The 19,317-nt window shown below is 43.8% G+C and overlaps 1 protein-coding gene across 1 annotated transcript in view; it reads right to left on the bottom strand.

Annotated features, from left to right (window-relative positions):
- SIK2 (salt inducible kinase 2) overlaps nt 1-19,317 on the bottom strand; it is a 163,768-nt gene that overhangs the window by 37,885 nt on the left and 106,566 nt on the right. Inside the window, exons 6-9 of the mRNA XM_075604404.1 lie at nt 16,940-17,063; nt 8,920-9,140; nt 8,351-8,503; nt 1,114-1,278 (exon numbers count right to left, since the gene is read on the bottom strand). Coding sequence (XP_075460519.1) covers nt 1,114-1,278; nt 8,351-8,503; nt 8,920-9,140; nt 16,940-17,063 — 663 coding nt within the window. The remainder of the gene's footprint in view (nt 1-1,113; nt 1,279-8,350; nt 8,504-8,919; nt 9,141-16,939; nt 17,064-19,317) is intronic.

The raw sequence follows: 19,317 nt of genomic DNA, 5'->3' as shown, positions 1-19,317 counted from the left end.
TCATTGGTATATTAGCTACGTTCGAGCTGAATGTGATGCCTTGTCATTTTTATTTAAAAAGGCCCAAAACCTGCAGTAGAGTGTTCACATGGCAACTCCTGCTGTTTATTCTCACTTGCTCCACCCCTGCAGGCAGTGTTGAGCTGTGGTCCATGCAGACTTCAAAGGGACTTGTCAGACAAACTGCCTTATCCTGAGCTTCTCTGATAAAGGTTCTTTGAAGACCAGTGACAGGGGCTTAGTAGACATGTTAACTGCGCTTTTGGGCTCATTTTTCAGGAATAAACGTGAATGCTAACACCCCACTGTATTGTGAAAAATACACACCCTCCAACATTGAGAACATGAAAATAGGTACACTTTAGTTCCTCTGTCAATGTGGAATACAAGAGCTTACAAGCAACTGAGCACCACCTACAAAAGCACCCCAACATGTGCAATATATTATATGCAAATATTATTTGGCCAATAAAACACTTATTTCTGGATTTATTTCTATATACCAATATTTACTTAACATACAAGCTGTTGCAATTAGCTGACGGCTCTGAGCTTCAACCAACGGTAGCAAGAGCACTCCTCCGGGCTCAGGCCGAAATAAGTACGGTAGGTTTAGCTGCTTAAATAGGAACAAGACAAAATGTAGGTTCAGTACCTGCTAATTAGGGTGACTAGAAGTCCAGGTTTAACCGGGACAGTTCTGGTTTTTAGAGCTCTGACCCGACTTTTTAGGGTGCTGTCCCGGTTTTCTACTCCACTGGCCAAGCAAGCGCGATTGGCACTTGCCGGCTGCTCTTGCGCACGCGCGATCGGCAAGTTGTGCACGAGCGACCGGCAAGCGCCAATCGCGTGAGCGCAAACTGCCCATGAAAAATTTGGAGCCATATTTAACCAAGTAATAAGGGCATCTTCGGGCTCTGAAAGTCACTGTGCAGCCTATTCAAGATAATGGGTTACAACTCAAGGGGTCTCCCAGCGCCATAAGATGTCTTATGGCAGAAGACCGCTTAGTAAATATGGACTCTACAGAAGCAGAGAAGTGGAGTAGAAAGGAAGCAGTCTAGAGCAACCAGAAAGCAAGTGAGATATTGAGAGTCAATGGTGGCTTCTTACCGTTGGTGTGTTCACTCTTTCGTCCTCCAGGAATGTGGTCTCAGCTTGGCAACTGCTCTGATGGTAGGAGAATGGTTCTACAGTTGAAGCTTCTGGGAGAATCGGAGCCCTCATCATCCTTACATTCTGAGACAGGAGGCTCACTGGAGACACCACAGTGCTGGCCTATAAGGCAATTGGGAGAGGCAAAGAGTTAAAGTTGGAGTCCCAACGTGAACTCATGATCGTGATGGGTTTAATCCATCGATTGCCAACGGGGGCCTACAACACATTGCATAGGTTAATAAATTAACACTTGCCGATTGCTGCCTTAATGAAGAGAAAAGTACAAGTATTACATCTAATATTAGTCTTTGCTGTTGTATATAATGAGGACTTCAGAGATTCCAACTTCCAAATGACTGACACCAGTGAAAGTTAAGGAGTTTTGGGTCAAAACAAATGGCATTTTAATGGAAAACGGATGATTTATTTAGTAGAGATTACATTGAAGTCGAGGAGACTGCTGATGCTAAAAATCAGTAACACCAACCCAAAAATCGGTGAGAATTTACAGATCTGGGAGAAGAAGACTTAGAATATAACTCCTCAAACATGTCACTGCAATAAGTACACTCGGGTCCTGTGAGGGATTGCCCATTACAGCAGATTCCCAAGAGATTTAGAGCTAAATACATATTATGATGAGGTCTTACTCCCAAGAGACATGCCAACGGTTGTCTGTGAGTGTTATTGATTTGGAGTCAGTCTCATTGACTTATCATCGCACAGACTTCAAAATGAACACTATCAAAAACATTTTTTGTTGGTCCCCAACCTCCATATCTGACATCTCTATCATAAGGAAAGAAAAGTTGACAAGGAGACCCTCATAAAGAAGATCCAAGAAAGATGGAGACAGAATAGTCTAGACTCTAGGGGTAGTGCCATGCCTTTAAAATCTAGTTTGAATCCCAGGGTCGGTTACATGTGACCTTGGCCAAGACTATTTTGACTCTCTGTGCTAAACTATCAAAAAGCACTATATAGAAAATACACGTGATTTTAAACCTGTTCTGGAGTAGCTGCTTTAAGACATGAAATATGTTTGTTCCTCTATAAATATGCTATGCAAATAGGGCCGCTTGCTATGCAAAAAGAAGCTTAGCTAACACACCGTGCTCCAACGGTCATCGAAAGCCTGCCGCGACAGCTACTTTCTGAGATGATGTGACATGATTTGCCACAACCAGTTTATCTGTTATATCTCCGTAATTATTGTAATTGACAGCAAATTAATTCCTGGTGGCATAGTTAATGGGCCGTGTAACTCACCTAGGTCCAAAAGCAGAGGTGGAACTTGTGTAAGGGGCACCGGGTGCAACAATGTATTTGGGCCCACCAGGAGCAGCTCTGAGCCTGAAAATTCCTGCTACTTCATCCCCTGCAGCACGCACTGAGCCCCCTTAACCCCTTGGATACCTATGGTCGTAGCTACGTCATGGTATCTGGCACTGCACACACACACACACACACACACACACACACACACACACACACACACACACACACACACACACACACACACACACACACACACACACACACACACACACACACACACACACACACACACACACACATATTAAGGATCTTAGAAAGGAGTTTCAGTAAGTAAATGCAGTTATATAAGTACACAGTCCCAGGACCACTCCAAGACCCTTCATGGGCTGGATTTGGTCCATGGGTCAGAAGTTGAAGACCCCTGAACTACAATGAAGAATGTAGCTTCAAATAGGAAGAATCAACACACAATCATTTCAGAATTACTGTGTGGAGTTTCTACAAAAAGGTGCACGTTTTATTACAAAATCAGACTTGGATAAGAGTGTTTGTGGAAGTTTGAGCCTATATGTACATCGTTCGTTCGTCGCAACTTTGCTGTTCTTAATTACGATACCAAGTAGATAGAGGAAAACACGACAAGGAGCGGCGGTTCGGATACAAATTAATTGAATGAAATACAAAAAAGGTACCGTTTTCAAAAAAAAGGGGGAAGCGTCCAAAACCTGGCACAGATTTTGGTGTTGATTAAAGGGAGAAAGAAATGATGTGGAGGGGTGAAGAATTTAATACATCTCATTAAACCATGTGTATCATATAACTCCTCTCTAATTGCTTCTATACAGACTTAAAATTGGAGCAAGCGCCAGGATTTATTAAGCTCCGAAGCAGTATCAAATGTGACCCAAAGTACTGTGACACACTGACGCTAGAACACAGGATGAAAATGCCTCTCTTAGCCAAGATTTCCCCCAAAACTGCACTTACACATAGGCTTTTACATCATTTTATCGCTGTCTGCTTTAAACAGATTGCCTTTCTTTTCTATTTTTCAGCCTTCCCATATTTTACTGTAAAATCCTACAGTATTCTGTTCTGTATCAACACAAACCACAAAACAACATTATATTTGAGCCCTGCTTATGGATACGTTGAAATTACTTGGTTATTGAAGTCTATGAGATGCCGATGCTAAAAATCTGTGACACTGACCGCAAATGAGCGAGGTTCGGTTACAGTGGCCATTGGTGCATTGAAATATCCATTGCCCCAAGTTATAATAGGGAGATAATCAGTTTCACATACTGATACATCTGATGTGCCAGCCTGATCAGTATTAGGAGTTAATTATATGGTGCAACATATTCAACACTTCACAATGTTGGAAGCTGAAACAAGCATCCTATAAAATGGCACACGTGCCCGAAATGGCTTGGCAATATATACTGGGAATGTGGAAAAACATTTAGTCATGCAACACTTACAGAAGGTTCTTTTAAACATATATTTACTGGCTATTTAAATGTGACCATGGACGCACTTCCCCATAACAATGACCTATATTGAAATAATCTCCATGTGATGCCCTACAAAGCAGGTCACCAACATTATTTTTATTTTTTTCCCCATCTCCTTTTATTGGTTTCATACAAAGAGACTGAACGGCAGCAGTATAGCAGCAGTACAGCAGCAGTACAGCAGCAGTACAGCAGCAGTACAGCAGCAGTTTGTGCTCACTTGCTCCACCTTTTCCATGCAGGCTTCAAAGAGAATTGTCAGAGAAGCTGTCTTGTCCTGAGCTTCTCTGATCAGGCTTTTTGAAGTCCACTGATAAAGTGAGAGCAGACATGCTGACTTCAGTTTTGGGCTAATTTTTCAGTAATAAAAATAAAGAAATAAAAAAAATCAGTGAGCAAGAAGGGAAAAAAAATAGACATGTAAAATCATACACCCCATTGTAAGGTATAATGAAGAAATCTGCAAAAAATAAACTTGCAGGGTGAACTGCCCTTTAAACGGTAAAAAGAACACACCATTCCCTACAGAATGAGATATACATTGCGGTATCCTTGCAGCTACGTAACCGAGGAATGAATGCTGGATACAACTCCAACTTTCCAGGGATCAAAGCTGTGATTCAAGGCAGTGTGAACACAATCACTAAGACAATCTTGAAACGTCCTACAGAAATTGCTGATTTTAACCCCTTGCATGAATCATGATGTTGCCCCACCATCAAGTGGTCTGGCACTCCAGGGGCCCCGTGTTCTAGTAGCTGCGTTATGGGCTTTCTGCGCTCAACGCGATATACGTCGCAGTCACAAGAACAGAAGTGGACACCCTCCTCTTCCGTTTCCGGCATCAGTGATGTGGCTCTCCCACGACCGCTCTGAGCAGTGGTCAGGTGAGTGTGATACGCCGGAGGGGTTCTGGCACGCAAAGGGTTTAATGTGCGGACCTCACAAAAGAACAATGTGTAATAATGCCAGTGATCGGTCTCAGTTGTTCAATATTCCTGATTGATTTTATTTTAACCCTGTTGATGCCCGAGGGGGCAATTAATAATAAAGCAATCCGATTTATTCACACTAACTCTATGACAGAGAACAGAATAGAAAAATAAATATACGCAGCGGGAAAGGGAACTAAAAAAACTTTCAAAAAAATGACTTCCTACATTCATTTAATATAGATGGTATAGTTGTAGAATTTCTATGCTGGCTTGTATAGGGAAAAGTATTACAAGCGGACAGCAGGGGTGAATAATGCCACATTACACATCAGCCACTGGTGCTGTGATTAGGTCCAGGGACCACAAAACTCAAGAGGGGGACACGTATCGTGTGTTGCAAACTTGAGCATTGCCACAAAAATAGGTGCAGATGAGGGATTTTAGTTCTGCTCCATTTTGCTAAAATGTTTTACATGTGTTTTGCGGCAATTTTGCTCCAGCGAGGGTTTTGGGGAGTGGTTATAGCAAGAGTTAGGCGGAGATTACAGTAGGCGCGCGGCCTGTCGCCCGAGCAATGGGTGAACTAGCTTTCAGCGATTGTGGAGGCGTCACAAGGCTGGTTCGCCCTCGTTGGCTGAACTGCTCATGTGACGCGAAAAGACAAAATCTTTTGTCTTTTCAAAAAACTGCCGCAGTCGCTCTGAATCGCTCGTGTGGTCGTGCACACTATGGGCGGCCTCATAGAGAAGAGGTCTGTTGTTCGCGTGGTGAATGCGCACGCCCACTACAATCGCGCCTTAGGCTGCATCCAGGGTCAGCGCTTAGGCACTGACCCGTGCTGACGCTTCTCAGTGAGCCCCTGCAGCCGCAATGAGAGCGGCCTTAGCAGGGGCTCGCGCACGCTTCCGCAAGCGTTCGTAAGCGTGTGTCTTATTAAATTTTTAGATTTGGCGCTCACGGGAGCGCAGGGCCGGTCACGTGAGCGGTTCGCCCAATGAGGGCGAACCAGCTCCGTGACGTCACAGGCTCCCCCCCCCCCCGACACGCCCCCGGACCAAGGCCAGGGAAAGCACCCGCTTTCCCTCAGCCTCCGCGCGCCTCCGCACGGCTGCAGTGCTATGGACGCAGCCTTAGGCAGGAGACAGTGAAGATCATACTGTAAAGAGATGTACGTATCAAAAGTGGCACCCACAACTCGTTTTCCTCCCTCTGCGACCCCCCCAAAAATGGGCCACATGTAGGTTATATTAACCTCTGCTCCAAATGGAAGAGACAAGATTTCATATATGTGTTGTTGCCACACATTCACTTAGATAAAACATGTGTCTTCTTTGTTTTTTTGCAACAAATTGCACTATCTTGATACATAACCCCTAACAACTATGTCAACCTCCAAGGACCAAATCAGTGAGGTTTGGGGGTCGTGAACAAAACAAAAGTTATTTTAATGGAGAAGTTGTGATTTTTTATTTTTTTTTAAATTGGTGAGACATCGATACTGAGAATCACTGAGTTGGACCCCATAACCCGTGAGCGTTGGCATGTCTGTAAACTAAACAGCGCTGATACAAAGAACAGAAGGTAAATTGGTGCCATGGGGTGTACCATAAAACGTGTCTCTCTCTAGAGTATGTGTAGTCTGGGAGAAAGCGTGGCGAGGGGAATATAATAGAGGAATTCAATTACACCCAGGGTATTAAAAAGGTAGCGGAGGGAAGCATATTCCAGAGAAGGAGGTGCTATAAGGAGGTACTTCTCACTGAAGTATTGCGTCCATGGAAAAGCCTCCGCAGAGGTGGTTGAAAGTAATCCAGGAAAGCTATTTCAAGTTGTTTGGGGATATACACATGGGATCCTCAATATACAGAAGCAGTCCTATGATCCAAAAGGGGTTTGGAGGCTTTAAACAAGGAAATTGGTCAGGGAGGCATGGTTGGCCATATACTGTAACCAATATCTCACTTCCCTGTTTAAAAAAACCTTGTGGGTTAATTTGGCTGATCTGTCAGGTGTGTTTGTGTGCCCTGCTCACTGCTCACATGGCAGGGAAGGTGCGGGAGTGCCCGGCCTTGCTCTAACGTCAGCATGCGACACGTGACACCACTTGGCTTGTGGCCTGGCATCTCGGCTCTGACCACACCTGGCTCATCGTTTCCCAGATCTACAAGCCCGGCCACGTCTGATCTGCCTCAGCGAAACTCCAGAGCTTATTGAATTAGTCTCTTAATCACAACGCAAGTCATTGTTTCCCGTAACATAAGCTAACAGGTGCCTGTCATATAAATATCTAAATATTACTGATGGCCCGTCCCATAAACTGAACTGATCTAGTTAAAAGGGCAATTTCACTTGGCTCATAACAATAGATTGTGTAAACAACTTCACAATATAATCACATTCTTTAAGCAAATGCAACCAGGCTTAAAGCAAAGATTCTATCGTTATGGTTTCTTTGGAAACAAAAACATTTTTATTATTAAGGGAACATTAAATAAATAGGAGAGCATGCCAATAAAGTGTCCATCCTTTGTGAGGTGGTCAACCTCATTCTTATAATATGTACTATAATACACACATCAGTATGTACTATGACCTTCAGTGGGATCAAGGTCAAGATCTTCCTATCACATACATTAAATGGCAACATAGGTTGCAAAGGGATCGATTGCCTAAAAGTCAGGATCAACCTCTAATACAGTTCAATAGCTACCAATGGCTGGGATCACCCTTGTTAAAAATCAGGATCTTCCTCTTACACACATCAGCTCCCCCACCACGTTCCATGGGATCACCCGCTTAAAAGATAGGATTCTGCCTCTTACACACATCAGAGGCCGTCCTACGGTAGACTTAAAATTCTGGACCATTCACTCCAAGCATCAGTGACTCTCAAACACTTCAATAGAATTCTCCTCTAAAAACTCAGGGCCATCCTCTTACACACTTCAGTAGCGACCAATGACTTTCTTAGGATCAACTTTTAACAATCAGAATTTCACCATTATGTAAGTCAACTGGGTGAGAGCTATAGTGCAAACTAAACCATGCCAAGTCTTGCCTATCAACACCATATGTTATTTAATTGTCTTCTTCCAGGTACCCAAATTGAAAACAAAACCCTACAGGCGCAAAGGATTCTGGTTATGCCAACGCAACTGGTTGTGCAAGATTTGGTCAAACGTAATGTTCTCCTCAGCAAGAAAATTGCAGGCATCAATTCTTTCAGTGCAAGAAGAGTTATTTTCCTACAAGTGGGAAGGGTTGAATTTAAAGGTGACCATACTCCTGTAGTGATGAAAGCTCAGGAATGAAAGGATTACCCCCTTTGCTGCCAGAGTGACCTGAAACTCAATGCTGGCAGCCAAAGGGAATAAAATAAAAGGCGGCCAAGGAACATTACCCACAATGCCTAGCGAGAGTGGCCTTTTGAAGGTTCTAATGCTAGTTGGCTAACAGCGTTACCTTGGCGACTGTCTGCTCAGCGACCGTGCTGGGCCGTCGCTGGCGAGCGTCGATCCTGGACTCCACGGGGAAGCTGCTCCGATGAGATTTCAGCCTTTCCACTAGCAGATAATAGATAGCAGCAAAGTGGTTGTAGCTACGGTTCTGCAGGGACTGTAAGTATGGAGAAAATAAAATGTTATAGTGTGCATGCAGGGCGAAGTTTCTGAGGGAATGACACACACACACACAAATATATATATAAATACACACACACACACACACACACACACACACACACACACACACACACACACACACACACACACACACACACACACACACACACACACACACACACACTACTATATACTCTCGCGTCAAAATCTGTATATATGTCTATGTACTATATATACACACACATACGTACAGTACAGATTTTGTCCCTAGTTTATGACATCACCCTAGTTTATGACATCACCCTGGGAATTGATTTTGTTCCTAGCTTTCTTGGTATGGAATTCCTACCCCCTACACCCCCCCCCCACCCCCCCCCCACCCCCTCCACGCCCCCACGTTCCTCATCTCACCTCTATGGTTTTTTGCTGGTCTATCCCCAGGCTGTGCATGAGCCTCAGGACCTGCTCATTGTGTACGCCAATAGAAGCCTCCTTCTCCTGGCCCTGCGAGTACAGAACGGGCCTGTGCACAGGGACCTCCGCCATCATCCACTTGTGCTCCTTTATCTGAGCAATGGAGAGACGTTTGGAAGGCTCCAAGACCAGCATCCTCCTTATCAAGTGTTCACATTCTGGGGGTGACAGAAAAGGTGGCATTAGTCACTTCACACAGATGAAGCCAACGTAATTGCACCAATTAATACGTCTGTGCTGTGTCCAAAAAAAAAAAAACACGTGAAATGATGCCCGGCAAAGGGTTATTTTGCACACCAACATTTGTTTCAATGGCATCACATCAAAACTTGTGTTCATAGGTGGAATAACATTGGCTACAGCTGTAGTAACATAGTAAGTTAACCAGCTGCCTTGTATTCATAACGCCACCATGGCCTACAGTACACATTCTTGCCGACTTCCACTGGTTTTACGCGGGTCTCAGTCTGGGACCCAGTCTCACGGATTATAAGCGTTGGTCGTCTGAAACATTTCAACCAAACCTCGCTGAGTCAGTCCGTTTCCATTAAAATGCCATATTTCGGTTCAGAACCCCCAAATCTTACAGATGTGTGTCCTTGAAGGTTGACGCAGCTGCCTGTGGTAAGCCAACAATATGAGAACGAAAACAAAGTCCCCCGGAGCTAATCTTTACATGCGAGACTGATTACTGTACCGCAATAATCCAGGGCCCTAGGTCACAAGATGATCTAAGATTTGGGCCGATATTTGCCAAGCAGTCTTTTGCCATAAGACTCCTTTCGGCGCTGGAAGACTATTAGAGAACATAGACTTGAGTTGGTATGGGCTATAAGGTGTCTTATGGCCAGTGGTGAATTTAATTTTTGATACCCATAGGCCAGCAGCAGGGGCGGCCCTGCTCCTGCAGCATCATGTGACATCGGGTCGCCATGACAACACAACGTTGCAGGATGGGAGATGCTCTGGAGAAAGTAAGACCCCCCTCTCAACACACACACACACAAACACACAAACATTGCCGCACTAGGCTATAGCCTAGTCAGCCTTGTCGAAAATCTGCCTATATGTTTATTTGTGGCAACTTCTGAATGAAAACAACAAGAGAGACGCGGTTCTATACGAGAGCATTATCCCTTTTAACTTTAGTATTTTCCACGTACCAAGGTTGTCTTTATGAACCAGCAGTTTTGAATGTGAACCTACTATCTTCAGGTTAAACCAGTTTGTAATGATGCACAGCAGCACAAACATTAAAACGATATAATGCTGGATCTTTGAAACTATATTACGCAGTTAAGCGCTTTTAAATACCTGTGAAATGTAAGAGAGAGAAGCATTTAGGGAATTGTCATTTCAGCGATTCTCCCAGGGTACAATTACCCTATACCACGAAATTAGCCTGCTGTGTTTCCACTGCCATTAACAAGAGAACAAATGCTATCTATTTCTGATTTATATGGCGTTGTCTCCAACAGTAATCCTGCTACTGGCTCCTGCTTCTCTTGGAACTGCACACACCTGTCCCTTTCCTTTTGAACATCAGGCGAAGAGAAAGGGGGACGGGTGGAATGGACAGGTTAGTTGCAGTTCAACTGAAGACCAAATTGAACCAGACAGTGTGATACAGTATGTTAAATAGGTTTATCCTTTTTTTTAAATGTAGGTTTAAAAAAATATATTAAAAAAAAACACTTTCCAAAAATTATTTTGTTATTATTTTGAATGTTTATTGTGCATAGATCTGATTATCTCATCACTGGGGTGAAGCAACCAAGATGTCCAAAGGACAACATTGGTGAAATGTGGGGTTTCAGGACCAAACAAATGGCAATTTAATTTTAAAAAAGTGCCAATTTTATTTGTAATATTTTGCTGAAATCACACAATAAACGAAAACAATTTTCTGAATCCCTATTCTTGTCTGATTGATTCACCTGTGCTGAAGCTGGGATATCATGAAAACCTGCCCTGTTGGGGGCAGGGGGTGGGGATGGGGCGCGTCAACTGGGTGTAACGATGGTGGCCCATATTTACAAAGCAGTCTTAATGCGACATATTCTAGCGCTGGGGGACGCCTTAAGCTTATCAAATTGAATGGGATGTAAAAGGGTCTCCCTACCCGCAGGAAGATGCCTTAGGACAGAATACTGCTTAGTTAATAAGGTCCTTTACCTTTCAGCAATAGAAAGACATGTCTACACTGGCACATTTAACAAGCCAAGAGAGATAACCGGGACTCCAGCAAAATGATCAAACTCCTGCAGGATGCCAAGGGGAGTGGTTTGATTGCACATAAAAATAAAATGAAAAAATAAAATAAATTAAACGATGTTTAGAAAACTAGACAGAGGAGGTGCTTTGTAAACTGCTCCATACATTAAGAATGCAACACATTTTTTAAACAACAACCCGACAGAATCGATGCTGTTATTTTTAACCGTTGAGAGATATTTCATTTACTAAAACGTCAAAGAGAACAGCTGTGCTTTCTTGGAGATGCTGGAAAAGGTTTATCCACCGGGGAGCAGGTTGTTTAAGGAGCAACCTGTTACTGAAAACCGAACGTGATCCGTTACATACCAAACCCAAAGGAGCAAAGGATTCTGGGCATAACCATAGAAAGAGCAGGGGAGGTATGAGGTGGTTTACTACAGTGAATATGTATGCAAAACAAATAAGGAAAGCATTGCTTTGGCTTCAAAGGTGCAAATCCCCCTCCCCCAACAATGGATTTATTGTGTTTTAATAAGGAACCCCCTCCGGTGTCCTAGGGTTGTCTATTTGACTGAAAAACTATTTTATAATTAGAAAGCATAAATAAATTCTCAATAGCCAATGTTTCAAAGTGACTGAAAACAAGTATGAATTATAAATTTTTAGAGCAACAATACACCAACATTTGAATAGTTTTTGTTTTCTCTTTCTTTCATAATGGGCCCTTTCATACTGAATCTGCTGTTTAAATTTAAAATGGCAGTTTCAGTGCTCCTCATGGAGGATCCAATATGGCAGCCAGTGTCGGCCAACAGGACGCCACAACTGAGGACAGTGTGGCTTCCTATAGGCCCGCGAGATTTGAGGCCATATTGTCTCCTCAGAAAAAAATATCACTGGCACCGGGTAATTGTCTCAGGAACCGGGAGGGACCCCGACGCTGAAAATACCCCGGCCCAGCACCGGAGGAACCCCTGGTTCCAACAACGTTAAAAAATAAACCAGGTGCGATTTCTGCTTCAACAAAGTTTCTCATGTAACTATGACCATCATCTCTGCTATTGTGGCTAGATACAGGATTTCTCAAATACATGTGCACAGTTGCTAAAATTGTCGAAATGTAGGCATTCGCCCACCCTGTCCAATTAAATCAGCTGTCACTACGCAGCGGTTACAAATTGCATCTGCAAGAAGTGCCTCTGTTGGAAGCATTATCTCATTCACAGAAAGATTAAGGGGATTTCTAGGGCTGAACCTTTATAGCCAGGAATGGCGTGAGACACCACACCTTGCTGGGACGATACATAGAGGACTAGCAGCAGCTGTACTGGGAGGATGAGAAAACGTGCTTCCTATTAAATCTTTGCATCAGCAGTGCTCGTCTAGCCCAATATAATCAGAAAGCAGCCGAGAACTTAACATGCTGCATAATAAGAAGGCGTGTGCCGGGAAAGAAAAGAAACACAGACGTGAGAAAAAAATGTGTTGGGGAATACACAGACTGCAAGGATCACTCTCTGATACTGATTATTAATGCTTGTTTGCTCTTCTTAACTGCTTCCCAATTAATAATTGCTATTGTCATTTATTTATAAGGTGCCAAAATATTATGCAACACTGGCAGAAGTGGCAACCAATGCTATAAAACAAAAGTATATATATACGAGAGAGAGAAGAGAGAGAGGCAAGGGGAGAGAGAGGAGAGAGGAGAAAGAGAGGAGAGAGGAGAAAGAGAGGAGAGAGGAGAAAGAGGAGAAAGAGAGGAGAGAGAGGAGCGAGAGGAGAGAAGGAGATGGAGGGAGAGGGAGAGAGAGAGAGAAAGAGAGAGTAAAGTGATTATAGTAATTATGGGGTTAACCTACCCTCTCCCACTACCCACCCAGGAGGCCTAACCACCCTCCCCAGGTAACTACACCCACCCTTCACACCCATTCAATGGTACAGTGGGTACATCATGCCCATATAATATAGCAAGAAATGGGGAAGGAATAAAAAAAAGGCCCAAATAAAACATTATATTGCAAAATGAACATATTACTAATGCCAATCAAACAATTGAATGGCACAGTGGGTACATCATGCCCATATAATATTTTGCTGGTGTTTTAAATTGTTTAATTCTGGCTTTTGATCTGGAATGATGCAGTTTATTAAGATATTTATTTTATTTATTCATGGTTTTGTTTTGGTGTTTTAATTGTTTATTCTGGTCTTTATTTTGGATTGGATTAATTGATTGGTGGTAATTTTGTTCGGTTTACTTCTTTATTTGCTTTTAGTTTGAGATTGTTTTGAATGCATTGGATCTTGTTTGTGATTGTTTTTTTTAAGTTGACCATTGACAGGCATAGTGTTAAATCATGTCCATATTATATGGACATGATGTACCCACTGTGCCATTCAATTGTTTGATTGGCATTAGTAATGTGTTCATTTTGCAATGTAATGTTGTTTTATTTGGGCCTGTTTTTTTTATTCCTTCCCCATTTCTTGCTATAGTGGTAAATCAGGCCCATTCTCCCGCAGGGATCACCCAGGGACACCCGCCGGCCTGTTGTGCCTCAGTTAGCTTTTGTAATGCAGATGGCAATTTGATGCTTCGTTTGTGTATTCTCTGTGTATTTCTTGGGTTTTCCGGTCATGTGATGCAGGGGTGCGCAAACTTTTCTCCCTGTGCCCCCCTGCCTGCTCCGCCGTCATGTGGTCATGGCAAGGTGACGTCACCCTGCGGCGTCATTTGAAGCCGGGTTGCCATGGCGAAACGTCGCTGGAAGCCAAGGTAAGAGAAGTTACAGAGGCCTCGTGCCATCTCCAGCATTTGATTTAAAGCCCTTTGGGGAAGCGCGGAGCCTCCGTAAACTGCCGCACTGTCCCCCAGAAAATCTTGTGCCCCCCCTGATGTGCCGGATCGGCCGCTTAGTCCCGTGGGACGCGTCCCTGGTAGCAGTTACAATGAGGGTTGTTGGGGACGCCAGCGGTCTCTCTGGCAAGTTCCGCCTCTAGTTCAATAGTTTGTTTGATGCGGAGTGGACGCCAAATTACATGCTAAAACTCACTATTCAAAGCAGTTTGTAAGACCCTGCGCACTGCATTAGGTGCTACACAAAGAGATACATGGAATAGAACTGGAAGAAGTATTGCCGTCTACCTTGACCGGCGAAGAACAATGGATGGGAACCTTTTGAATGAAATCAACAGGAGAATGAAGACGGGGTGAAGCGTATTTGGAAGAAACAGGACAATCTTTCAAGGGAACCTTCCACTGTGCCCCAAGAGGAAAGTTTTCGATCAATGTAGTCTGCCTGTGCTCACGTATGGATGCAAAATTTGGACCGTAAATGCGAAGATAATTCAGAAGCTTCAGACAACTCAAAGAAGTATGGAGAGATGTATGCTGAGTATTACCCGAAGAGGCAGGAAAAAGAATGAATGGGTTTGAAAGGAAACAAAACATTCTGTGACATCATCAATAGGGCGAGGAAATTAAAATGTCAGTGGGCCAGACATTTCGCTAGAAGGAATGACCATTGTTGGATGAAGATGGTACCCGACTGGATTCCAAGGGAAATTAAAAGACCAAGGCGACGACCAAAAGTAAGATGGGAGGATGCAATCAGAAAATTAGTTGGAGTGACATGGAGAAGAGGCTTGGAACCGCAAGGGCAGAACAGATGATGATAACACATACATACATACATATATATATATATATATATATATATATATATATATATCTTAAACAAGTTAAAAATGGCAAAGGGTTTGAAGTAGCAACCCAGTCTAAAATATAAAAATAATAATATTTGTACAGTATATATAAATATATATTTTTTAACAGCATTGGGACCAAGCGGTTCTCTGGCGCTGAATTGTGTTATGTTCTGCCCCGGGGACCCTCCAGGTTCTTGTCACACTCACTGGGTAGTTACCGGCATTGTCCCAAGGCATTTACTGTAAATGGCAATCCAATAGGAAGCCCTAACGGATGACATTGCGCCTTCCTATTGGCCCATGGCACCTGTGAGATTTGGTAGTCACATTAAACTCATGAAAGGGGGAGCAGAGCATTGGGAAGTGCACTGGTCAGTATATCGGGCGCCAGGAGTGCTCCAGTGCTGAAAGTCCTGCGGTGCTTCTGCAGAGGTCCCCATGTCAGGTCAGGAAAGATATCTGCTTTAGCTCTTTGACTGCCCTTTGACGTGCTCTGTATGCCGGCTCTCCAGGGGCCCCTCATGACATACCGGGTATGTCACACTATAGACTGCGATCAAAACTGAAGTGCACCATCACTGAAAGGGTTAAAGCCCCAGTGAACCTTGTTATGCCCTTGGTTTACATTCAAAGTAAACGAAACGTTACAGTGTGGCCAGCTGCCAACCTTCGCATGGGATTTGAACTTGAGACAGGCACACGTGTCCTCACAGACCCAGCTACATGTCCTTCTGATCACGATTCTACGCTATGGAATGAATCAGATGGAAATACAGTAACATGGCAGTGTTATTCTTGAATCCGATACTCAAACATCTGGCACATAAATAGAAGTACAATGTATGGGTCAAATGTATCAAGTGTCGCAGAAAGTGACGCAGATGGAGTCATTTTGATACTTTACGTCAATGTACCAAAGAGCTTTGTGCCCCACCTGCGCCACTGAGCGTTTTGGGGCGCGGTTATAAGAGTAGTTAGAGGAGAAGATATAGGGAACGGTTATAGGAGCAGCAAAGGGAGTAGTTATAAGGAGAGGTTATAGGAGCTGTTAGAGGGAAGAGCTATAGGGAGCAGTTAGGGGAGGGAATTATAAGGAGTGGTTATAGGAAGTTAGGAGAGGGGCTATAAGGGAGCGGCAATAGATGCTGTTAGAACAGGTATGCGCATAGTTTTTAACCTGCCCCCCCCGCGTCAATGACGCCGGTTACCATGGCGATGCGTCGCCGAAGATCAGGTAGGAGAAGCTGCAAAGGCCTTGCGCGGTCCTCCCCCCCACGGCATTTAATTTAAATGCCTTGGGGGAGAGCTCGGGACCTCTGTAGCCGCCGCTCCCCCCCCTGAAATCCTCCTCTCCTTGGGGGAGAGCTCGAGCCCCTCAGTTTGCGCACCCCTGTGTTAGAGGATGAGTTACAGGGAGTGGAACACGCTATGTGAAGTGGTCTCTACAAAGAGAAACAGCGCCATCACAAAAAGAAAAAAAAGGACTATTTTCAGAAACTCGCAAGTCTCAATAGGTTCCAAATGTATTGACCATAACAAAAAAGTAAAGAGCATGGAATAACAGCAACAATCACAGCCAACGGACACAGCACTCGCCACAAAAGCCACACTCCTAAACAAAACCCTACCAGCAACACAAGCTGTGAACGGACACACTAAAAAGTCCAATTCAAATATTACAAGGGACATAGAATACATTAATAACCAAAAGAATGCCTGTTACATACATTTTATGGTGGTGCATGGACCTTGGGCAACATATTTATTGGTTTGCTTTAATCAAGGTGCTTGATATACATATCCCAGAATTCTTCAGATGAACAAAAGGGCCAAGTTTCCACGTTAGCACAGAGGTCCCAAAATGTGTGAAATTAACATCAAAACAGCCAATTTGGGAGCTTTGCAAATATTATAGAAACACTAAAAATGGCCTGTTTTGGCGCTTAATAGACCCCAAAATGTCCAGTTTGATACAAGTCCTAATGTTACATTGAGTTTACAGTGAATCCATACAAAGCCATCACTATACCTTCAGACATGAAATACGGGATGCGGAACCTCCCTTCCAACACCCTCTGCCTCAGGATGGGGAGCGTGGGACCATCAAAGGGTAAAGCACCACACACCAGGACATAAAGAACGACCCCCATGCTCTACAAAAGGAGAAAAACAGGAGTCATTCATTGCTGCGCTTTAGTAACAGAGGAAATTCATGGTAAATGTAGATAGAATGAATGGCCTAGTGCCACTGGTGGCCAACTCCAGTCCTCTAGGGCCCCCAACAGGTCAGGTTTTAAACGATATCCCTGCTTCAGCACAGGTGGCTCAATCACACTGAGCCACCTGTGCTGAAGCAGGGATATCTTTAAAAACCTGACCTGTTGGTGTCCCTTGAGGACTGGAGTTGGCCACCCGTGGCACTAGAGGTATTTATGTTGACTTTGCAGTGACTGAGGTTCGATTCAGTGGCAGCTTCTTGGGCAAGTCATTTTGGAGGATAGGTAACAGGGTCGCAAATGAGTGATACAATGTTAAGCAGAATCAATATATGAATTTGCTTTGGATCAGCTTTTCTCATCTGATATTGGTTGTAGGAGCAGTCTGAGACTGCGTTGTAGGGAGTGGCTATAAGAGCAGTTAGGAGAGGAGTTATAGGGAGTGGCTATAAGAGCAGTTAGGAGAGGAGTTATAGGGAGTGGCTATAAGAGCAGTTAGGAGAGGAGTTATAGGGAGTGGCTATAAGAGCAGTTAGGAGAGGAGTTATAGGGAGTGGCTATAAGAGCAGTTAGGAGAGGAGTTATAGGGAGTGGCTATAAGAGCAGTTAGGAGAGGAGTTATAGGGAGTGGCTATAAGAGCAGTTAGGAGAGGAGTTATAGGGAGTGGCTATAAGAGCAGTTAGGAGAGGAGTTAGGCCTGTATTATGGTAAGCGCGGGCGCGTCAATGAGAGACGCGTGAACGGCAGAGAGTGTTGGCGCGGCAGCTGTGTGGAAAGACAAAGACATTTGTCTTTTTCAGCGGCTGCCGTGCCACGTGACACTGTCAGCCAATCACAGTGAGGCCTACCCTTGTGATGTCATGGCCACGCCTCTTAGTTGCGCTCATCATCGTTGGGCCTATATGCACAAAACGCGCGCACCACTTGCGCGTTCAACATGATACGCGCGCAAGAGCTTGCTATAATACAGACCTTATAGTGAGCGGTTATAGGAGCAGTTAGGGGAGGAGTTATAGGAGCAGATAGGGGAGGAGTTATAGGGAGTGGTTATAGGAGCAGTAAGGGGAGGAGTTATAGTGAGATTATAGGAGCAGTTAGGGGAGGAGTTATAGTGAATTATAGGAGCAGTTAGGGGAGGAGTTATAAAAGTTCTAAGTAGCAGTTATAGGAACAGTAAGGGGAGGAGTTATAGTGAGATTATAGGAGCAGTTAGGGGAGGAGTTATAAAAGTTCTAAGTAGCAGTTTTAGGAGCAGTTAGGGAAGGAGTTATAGGGAGCGGTTATAGGAGCAGTTATAGTAAGAGGTTATAGGAGCAGTTAGGGGAGGAGTTATAAAATCAGTTAGGTAGCAGTTGGGGAGGAGTTCAAAGTAGCGTTTATAGGAGCAGTTAAGAGGAGTTATAGGGCGTGGTTATAGAAGCAGTTAGGTAGAAGGAGTGGTTATGGGAGCAGTTAGGGGAGGAGTTATAGGGAGCAGCCTGGGGAGGGAGAGGTTAAATGAGCAGTTAGGGGAGTAGGTAATAAATACATAGTGTATCTGGGATGCCTCTATCAGTGTTCTTCCTAGGGTATTTTCCACTCAACATAGCTTTTGATGCCAAAATTCTGCCATAAATTAAACAGTGACTCGTCGTGCCTGTGAAATTCCATGTACATCGCTGTATGCGTTGTGAGCTACAGTACACAAGGATGAATATACCCTATGGACTTTAATTATCAACCATCAGACGTTAACATGTCTTCTAGCTTTACAAATCCCAATTAATTGTGCAATGTTAACTCAGGCAACTCCTTTGTGGTTCATGTAAATTAGAAGAGTTACGAAAATCACAATGAATCCACAAAGGCTTCAATAAATAGAAGGAGACGGGATCAAGGTGACTCCGAGGCAATGAAAGAGACAGCTCAAGAACAAAAGGAGCACAGAGCAGGATTTATGCCTGGGAGCAAAATTCCTCTATTGAATTCCTTGTACCAAACTCAAGCCCAGCTTATAATGACCTGAGTCACACAGGTTCTCATCGTACAGCGGCGTATTAAACAACCACAGTGTAAATGTGTTTACTGCAGTCATAATGAAGATGTACAGCCTCTCTCCCGGCATATTCATTAACAAAACAACACGCACATAAACAAGTTTTTTGGGGGGCGATCGTTATTTTCGAGAATTTATTTTTTAAGACGATTTTC

Source organism: Ascaphus truei, chromosome 6 (assembly GCF_040206685.1).
Source record: "Ascaphus truei isolate aAscTru1 chromosome 6, aAscTru1.hap1, whole genome shotgun sequence".
NCBI lineage: Eukaryota > Metazoa > Chordata > Amphibia > Anura > Ascaphidae > Ascaphus > Ascaphus truei.
The sequence above is the reverse complement of the archived record's forward strand: the minus strand, read 5'-3'. Positions and strand labels throughout refer to the sequence as shown.